At 34.5% G+C, this 8,223-nt stretch overlaps 1 protein-coding gene across 1 annotated transcript; it reads right to left on the bottom strand.

Moving 5' to 3' along the window:
• Positions 1-2,446: 2,446 nt before the first annotated feature.
• Positions 2,447-7,737, bottom strand: LOC103492632 (calcium-transporting ATPase 12, plasma membrane-type-like). Its single transcript, XM_008453069.3, has 3 exons — positions 6,285-7,737; positions 5,624-5,980; positions 2,447-5,082 (listed from the first exon to the last, which is right to left on the bottom strand). The coding sequence occupies exons 1-3, from the start codon at positions 6,924-6,926 to the stop codon at positions 3,040-3,042; spliced, it is 3,042 nt and encodes a 1,013-aa protein (XP_008451291.1). The 5' UTR covers positions 6,927-7,737; the 3' UTR covers positions 2,447-3,039.
• Between the last annotated feature and the right edge of the window lie 486 nt (positions 7,738-8,223).

Genomic DNA, 8,223 nt, shown 5'->3' with positions numbered 1-8,223 from the left:
ATGTCATATCATGAAAATTAATAACAAAATTACAGCTTATCATATTTAAATTTAAAATCAACATGTGTCCTAAGTTGAAATTGAAAACAATAGCTGCTAGATCCTATTGGATCTTATGTGTGTTTGATTGTGATCATTGATCCCATTATTTTGTCAATAAGCCTATAAAATGAGAGTAATCTCTCCATTATTTTTTATCACGATTTACATATTTACTTAAGTGCAAATATTCAATTTGAAAGTCACTTTGGGTAAAAAGAAGCAAATATGAAGAAATTTGGAGGTGAAAGTAGTTTTTATAAGCTTAGTTTTAAAAAACAAAAATTAAAAAACCAAATTGTTACCAAACGAAGCCTATATATAATTTATTTTAAATTGATTCTTGTCGAACTCAAGAAAACTTATGAAAAATGAAGGAGGTGTAGTCTATAGTGTTATAACTATGTCACCTCTAATAATGTAACATTCCATATCAAAAACACAAGATATAAGACAAGTAGTAAACAAAACACGAGTTTGTTAGCCCAATATGGTGTAAATCACCTATGTCTAAGAGCAGTGTATCTAGGAAAGATAACTTCACTAATAAATATGATAAGCAATTACAACGTAGTACTTATCTGTGATGATTACATAAATCCAATGACTCTCAAACAACTATATCACTCGATCAGACACCTAAGCTCCCCCAAGTTTGAGACACTTTCTCTTGGTAATTTAAGCTCCCCTAAGTGGTAGATTTAGTAAAGATAGTCTTAGGTTCCCCCTAAAACAAAGACTCCCTCTCTTGAAGAACTTAAACTCCCTTCAAGTTTGTGAAACTCCCTCTAACAGTTGTATCTTTTTGTTGAACAAAATCCTCTTTGCTCGAATGACTTAGGCTCCCCCTAAGCTTAAAGAATTTATTCTAAATGAATCACAATGCATGACAATAAAGAGAAAATGAAATGTTTCCCAATACATGTAACATTTTCTTCTTCTAACACAAGCCGAAACAACTACAACAATATAATACAAATGTCATTCTTAAGACAAATTGAGCGATCAACCCTAACTGGAGGACTTAAGTATCCTTTAACTATGTACAACAAAATCCCAATGAGCAACAATTGAACCCTGAATAAAGAAAGATGTTAGTAGAAGAAGCAAAAAATGGAATCACCGATAAGAAAAGTATCATGTAGAATCAACAGTTCGATAAACTATCTCTTTTTCAAAACAAGAGTAATGTCATGACATTTTCCAATAGGGGTGTTAAAAAAACCGATAACCCGACCAACCCGGATTACCCAACCCAAACCGTAAGGGTTGGATTGGGTTAGAAAATTGAAAAAATAAAAATTTGAGCCGGGTTACTGGGTTGAGCAGTTAAGTGGTCGGGTTGACCCAACCCAACCTAGTTATAATATATATATATGTGTGTACAACCCTAATACATTTGGCCTTCATGCTTTAGTCGACCCATTTTCCTTCTTTCGTTATTTGCACTTTTTCCTTCTTAGACGAGTACGCATATTGAATGGGGGTTCTTAGCACTTTTCTAATCATCTCTCTCACAAAATCTCATTTCCCTCTTTCTTTCTTCCTTCTTCCTTGTTCTACATTCTTGAGGTGAGTTCATCTCTTTCTCTCCTTTCACCTTTTCATCTCTTTTTGTTGTTTTTTTCTTCTTTAATTAACTGCCTATTGTTCTTTCTACATTGTGGTGGGGTTTCTTTTTCTTTCGATTTCTTTTGATTTAACTCCATTATTGTTAGTTTGGTACACTGAACTTTGATATTTTGGAGAGATTAGAAAAAAAAAAAAAAAGACCAAACATCAAGGTTGGGTTGATGCTTGCACATCGAACCAATAGATTTGATTTTTTGCCAATTCAAATTATTTGGGTTGGTTCATATTTTTCCGTTAACCACCCCTCTTTTTTTATATCTAAAGTTACAAAACAAATATTGTCAATCTCATAAGACATAACAATTTCAAATAAATTCATCATTGTACTTATTGAGACACTTTTAATTTAGAATTATTTTTACAACGAAATATTAATAGATTTAACTCATAGAGAGTAGTTTTTTATTTTTTATATTTTAATTTTAAGTTCAAATATATTTTTAAAACTTCCCGATAGTTTGAAGTATTTTTAAAATACAATTTTAACTCTTTCGGTTCAAAGCTAATGATAAAAGTATTTTTTTAAAACCCTTTTTAAAGTTTTAAGTTATCTTTGACATAAGCTTTTATATAATTTAGCCTACTCAACAAAAAAAAAAAAAAAAAAAAAAACTTTTTCTTCACAACGGTCGATTTCTCTGCATCCATAAACTGCGAAGGAAAACTGAGATTGAATTATTCCAGCAAAGGATATTTCCCTTCAGCAATTGACGATCGGTACGCCGCCATTTCTTCTCTTTTCTTTAGGGTATTTCATGAAGAGAAACAAGAAAAATACACTAGAAAGGAAACAGCATTTCTGCTTATATAGGAACAATTCAAATTTCAAGTCATCAACTAGCAAATCCTTGATGATAATGTCAATGCGTTATCACTAGACCAAATTCAATTGATCAACATTACATCCTGCAATGTTGATACAGATTCTTAGGGTTTACAAAAATTCAAGCCCTGATGCTTGAAGGACAGTAATAATTTCATGCTTAGATTCCATATTTTCATTATGAAAACTTCTTCTCTCTATTGTAAACATATATAGTGTATTTGTAGGTATATATGTTTGTCTCTTGTCGGGGAGAGGAAAGCTTGGGCTGAAAAGTTGAATCTCAGTTCAACTGTGGATTTCTTTATTATTCATGTAGTACTGAAAGAAGATACCTCTCCCCAATAGCGTAGAATCTGTTTTGAACTCTCTGTGTTGATGGGTACTTTGTCCACAGGGAGCTGATGAAATGAGCTGTAGAATACCGTTGTAGTGATAAAGGGGCTAAGGATTTGGCCAAAGGAAGAGTTTGATCTAACTTTCTTAAGTTTTTGTAAATTGGAGTAAGGTGAATATGGTTTAGTAAACTGATGAGTGATGACCCCTTAGAACCATTTGAAGTAGTTGAGGAAAGGCTTATCAGAAACGGGCAAGAATTTGACAATCCAACCAATAGGCCAAGAAATCGCTGCAATGGCAATGCAAAGTCCCCACTGCCAACCATTTAAATTCACTGTATTTGCAAATTTCTTAAGGAATTCTACCATAACAACTTGGAGGATAACTGTTACTCCCACGATCCCTAGAAATAAATGATTTTTTAGGATGCCTTCAAAGACGTTTAGTTTCTCTAGTTTTCTTGAGTTGAACTCATTAAAGATTTGGCAGAGGACAAAGGTGTTGAAGATTAGTGTATCATTTACTGCTTCACTTATGTTGAAGATGTTGCTTCCTTGAAACTGGAAAATTAAGAGTATTGCTATTTGGTATAAAGCTTGAGCTAATAGGTTTCTCCACATGATATTTGTTATGAGGGGTTCAGTTCTTCCGACGGGAGGCTTGTGCATTAATTCGTCATTGGGTCTCTCAGTAGCAAGTGCAAGAGCACCCAATGTATCCATTATGAGATTTACCCACAACAATTGGACTGCTGTTAAGGGAACTTCTCCAGCTGATACTGCTGCTATAAAATTAATTGTGAGAGCTGCAACATTGACCGTCAATTGAAATTGGATAAACTTTTGGATGTTGTTATATACACATCTTCCCCACCTCAAGACTGTGGCTACTGTGTTAAAGTTATCATCCAAGATAACAATGTCTGAACTCTCTTTTGCAACCTCTGTGCCTTCAATTCCCATGGAAAGTCCTATGTCAGCTTCTTTTAGAGCCGGTGCATCATTTGTACCGTCTCCAGTTACTGCTACGACATGGCCTTTCTGTTTCAAGCATTGAACCATCAAAAGCTTGTCAAACGGAGTGGATCTTGCCATTACCTTGATTTGATCAACTCGTCGTAGTCTCTCTTCATTCGAGTAGTTTCGGAATTCGGAACCTTCTATTACTTCTCCTTTGCTTGCAGTGTTGTGATCAAAATCTAGTATTCCACATTCTGTGGCTATAGCTTTTGCTGTGAAAATGTTGTCTCCGGTGATCATCTTAATAGAAACTCCAGCTGATTTACATGTTTCCACGGCTTTCTTCACCCCTGGCCTACATGGATCTTTAATGCCAACGATTCCCATTAATGTATAGTCATCTTTTTTCGTGTTTGAGGCATTTGGTATGCCATTTTCTTCCTCGTCTTTTGAGATTTGTCTGTGAGCAAAGGCAATGCATCTTAGGCTACTTGCTGCCATTCCTTGGATTATGTTCTCAAGTTTTCTTCGGGTCTCAATATCCAAGGGATATGTTGTCCCATTTCTTTCAAAGTAACTTGAACACATTGAGAGTATCATCTCAGCAGCTCCTTTCCAGTGCTGATGGATTGTGTTATCAGTCAATTTTCTCACCACAACCCCACTTCTTTTTTTCTCTGAGTTGAAGGTTTCCACATGAAGAATGGCATATGATTTCTTCAACTTCTCCATGTCCATACCGAATTCTGTGACTGCCCAAGATAGAATCGCTTTCTCAGTTGGATTGCCGGAGATTTCAGTTTTGGATTCTGGTGAAGGTCGATAGACACTACCAGTTGTATTCAAGCCTACTCCTTGATTTATCAACTCATGAACAGCCTCTGCTATGGTATTGGTAGAGTTTTCTTCCTCAATGAACTCTTGGCCAAGCCAAAATTTGGTTACTTTCATTTGGTTTAGTGTCAAAGTACCTGTTTTGTCAGTGCAAATTACGGTTGCTGATCCCATTGTTTCACAAGCTGACAGTTTCCTCACCATTGCCTGATCTGCCATCATTCTCTTCATAGAGTAAGCAAGTGTTAGTGTCACAGCCAATGGCAAGCCTTCAGGGATTGCAACCACTACAATGGTAACTGCAGCAGCAACTATACGGATAACTGCATTGAGCACGTCATCGATGTCTGTTTTTCGACCATTGTACTCCCTGTTTCCAAAATCATCTTTTGTGTTTCCAGTGAAATAGCGTGCTAACATGACAACAAGAACCAGCAAAGCAACTGAGAGGCCTACCTGTTAAGAGAACGTAAATAAATGATTAAACTTACTATAATCTATTAGCATTAAGATTAACTTTTAAGTTTTAGTGGTGATTTAGCATAGTAAAGTCCTGTACTCAAACTTTTGTCATGTCCATTTACTTCTTGGTTTTGTGCTTTCCAAGCCCATAAGTGAGGAGTAATGTAGAATATAAATAAAAATTAAGGCCCCATTCCACTTGGTTTTTGGTTTTTGGATTTTGGCTTTTGAAAGATAAAGCCTATAAATATCCCTCTCACTTCTAAATGTTTTTATTTTGTTATCTATTTGTTTTTGGCAATGTGTTTAAAAACTAAGACAAGTTTTCAAAGCTAAAAAAGTAGTTTTTAAAACTCGTTTTTGTTTTTGGAATTTGACTAAGAATTCAACTCTTTTGCTTAAAAATAAATGAAAACTATTTGTTTTTAAGAACTAATAGTTTTAGAAAACAAAAAAACTAAATAGTTAAACAATTTCTAAATTTACTGTTAACTATCAATTCAAGCTTTTGGATTTAGGGTTGATTCAACTCTACCTTGCCTATAGAAGTGGTTAATTTGTTAAGACGAACTTGCAATGGTGTTTGCTCCTCGGAATCCCGAGATATGGAGCTCATCATCTCACCCCATGCTGTGTCCATTCCCACTGATGTCACCAGCATTTGACCATGGCCATCTACTACTTTTGTTCCAGACAACAAGAAGGGGTTCTCTGTTCTATTGAGTTCTACATGATCGCTCTCTCCTGTCATGCTTGACTCATCCACTTGCAAAGAATGGCCTGTCAAAAACAATCCATCAGCTGGAATTTGGTCCCCAAGCTTTAGAACCACCACATCTCCAACCACAATATTGAATATGGAAACTTGTATTCGCCTTCCTTCTCTTAGTACCTGTTGAGAGAGGACGACAAGAAAGATTCACTTCACTGTATCCTATTAACTTATAGGTTTTGGATCTAATTGTAATTTAACGTAGCATTAGAGTAGTAAGTTTTATATTCCAACCTGTATAATGTTAAAAAATTGAGTAAAAGATAAAATATACCATACCCTCTCAACTTAAAGACTACCTTCATTTTGTCAACATACACATAGCTCAATGATTAAGACACCAACATTTGTTGAACACTTAGAAATCCAAAATTGAAAATAAAAAAAAAATGAAAGAAAAGAAAAGAAAAGAAAAAGAACCTACCTCCACTTTGATGTTGTTACTTATTTTCGACAACTTCTCGAATTGAACCTCCTGTCTGAAGTTACTAATCGCTGACACAACAACTACCAACGCAACAGCTACAAATATGCTCCCTCCTTCATACCATCCTTCTTTTACTCCATGTTCTTTTATTCCAAACCCGAGCGCCAGAGCCGCACATACAAGTAAAATGAGGATGGTGGTGTCCTTGAAAGCTTCCACAACAAAGTAAAAGAAACTTTTCGGAGGCCGCTTGTGATAAGTGTTAGAACCAAATAATCGGCGCCGTTCATTCACGACATCACTATTGTCCTCGATTCCATTCTCCGGATTTGTTCTGAGACAAGCTGCAATTGTTGCAACATCACCAAGCTCACGATAAACTTCTTTATCTTTGTTCTTCACCATTTCAATCAGCTTCTTCTGATCATCTTTGGTGCAGACTATTTGTTCAACATAGGAATCATCTTCCTCCAAATTCTGAAAGTGGAGTAAATTGTAATGGCCATTTCTTTTGGTCACTGCAAGAGAAAGCATGGCCCGGATTGAATATATTGCTGCAAAGGCAAATCTCCATCTCCTTCGAGCTATGTTGATGTTGAGAAGCAAACTCTCATGGTAAGTAGATTCGTATTTCCCCATGCTTATTGCTTCTTTCTTCCTTGTGAAATGCCAAAAGTCTAATCTTGTGGATTTATGAAACCTTATATATAGGATATTTACGCGTTCATAGATAGAGAAAGACTTTTGTAGCAGCAGCTTTTCTAGTCAAATCTAATAAATTTAGCTCAAATAAAAATCAAAGAAACATACATAAATGATTATTATACTCGAATCTTGGGCACAACAAAACTTGAGAGATAAGCTCAAGATGAAGATATCGACTTGTACACAATCTATTCTTTGATTTCTTTGATTCAGAGCTTCAAATAAACTTGGAAAAGGAAGCAAAGTTTGTATTTTGTAGATTGAAATTGTATTTTTGGAAACTTCTCATACATGTACGGTAAGAACAATTGGATTTGAATGTAGCTTTTATATTGATATTATTATACTATAAACGTGGGGATCAGGACAAAGGTTTGGTCAAATTCTTTTTTTTTTTGTTGGGTTCTTTAAGCCAAAAGATGTTTGTTTGTTTTCCATTTCTTTTCTATTTTTCACATTAAATTTGATGAATGAGTATGGTCATTTCATTGAGGTTGCTAGCAAAAGTTTTGAGTTCTTAGTTTGAATGGCTCAAAGTGGTGGGGCTGAGAAAATTTGTGTTACGCAATTGAAAAAGGATATACACACACAACACATTTATATATATGCTTAGTTTAGTTTTAGGGATCTTTTTTATTATTATTTCTCTAAAACTTCGTTATTATCCTGAGGTTTGTATAAAATTTTCAATTCTATTCTTGAACTTTTTTCTCTCTAATGGATGAAGGATTTAATATTATGGTATAGCACATTCATACTTGGATCTAAACGAGTCAAAAGTGTCCACTCGAACACAGTTCAACTCAGGTTCTCGCAAAAGGGAAGGTTCTATTAGCGAAATTTAAATTAACCATTCTCCGTGCAAGTTGAGTATGAGAGATTTGATATTTCAATATTTGAGTAATTACCGATTATAGTTGAACTATGTTTACTTTGACATCATTTTTTTATTTAAATATAGGGGCGAGGGGATTCAATATTACTTCTTTTTTATATGATTTGTACGTTTAAATCCTTACCCATTTATTTATAATGCTGAACAAACTAATTAAAATCTCGTTTTGATCGTTAACCTTTTAATTTTATTTCATTTTGATATTTGCTCCAAATTTCCAAATTTGTTCCAATTTGGTAGGCCTTTTGGTCCGTAAACTTTAGAAAATTAATGGTCTTTTTTATCTTTACTTTTCTAAAAAGAAATTATTCAAAGAACATAATATGCTGTAATTTA

This window comes from Cucumis melo, chromosome 1, assembly GCF_025177605.1.
Source record: "Cucumis melo cultivar AY chromosome 1, USDA_Cmelo_AY_1.0, whole genome shotgun sequence".
Classification (NCBI taxonomy): Eukaryota; Viridiplantae; Streptophyta; class Magnoliopsida; order Cucurbitales; family Cucurbitaceae; genus Cucumis; species Cucumis melo.
Note: the sequence above shows the minus strand (reverse complement) of the source record. Positions and strands in the feature narration are given on the sequence as shown.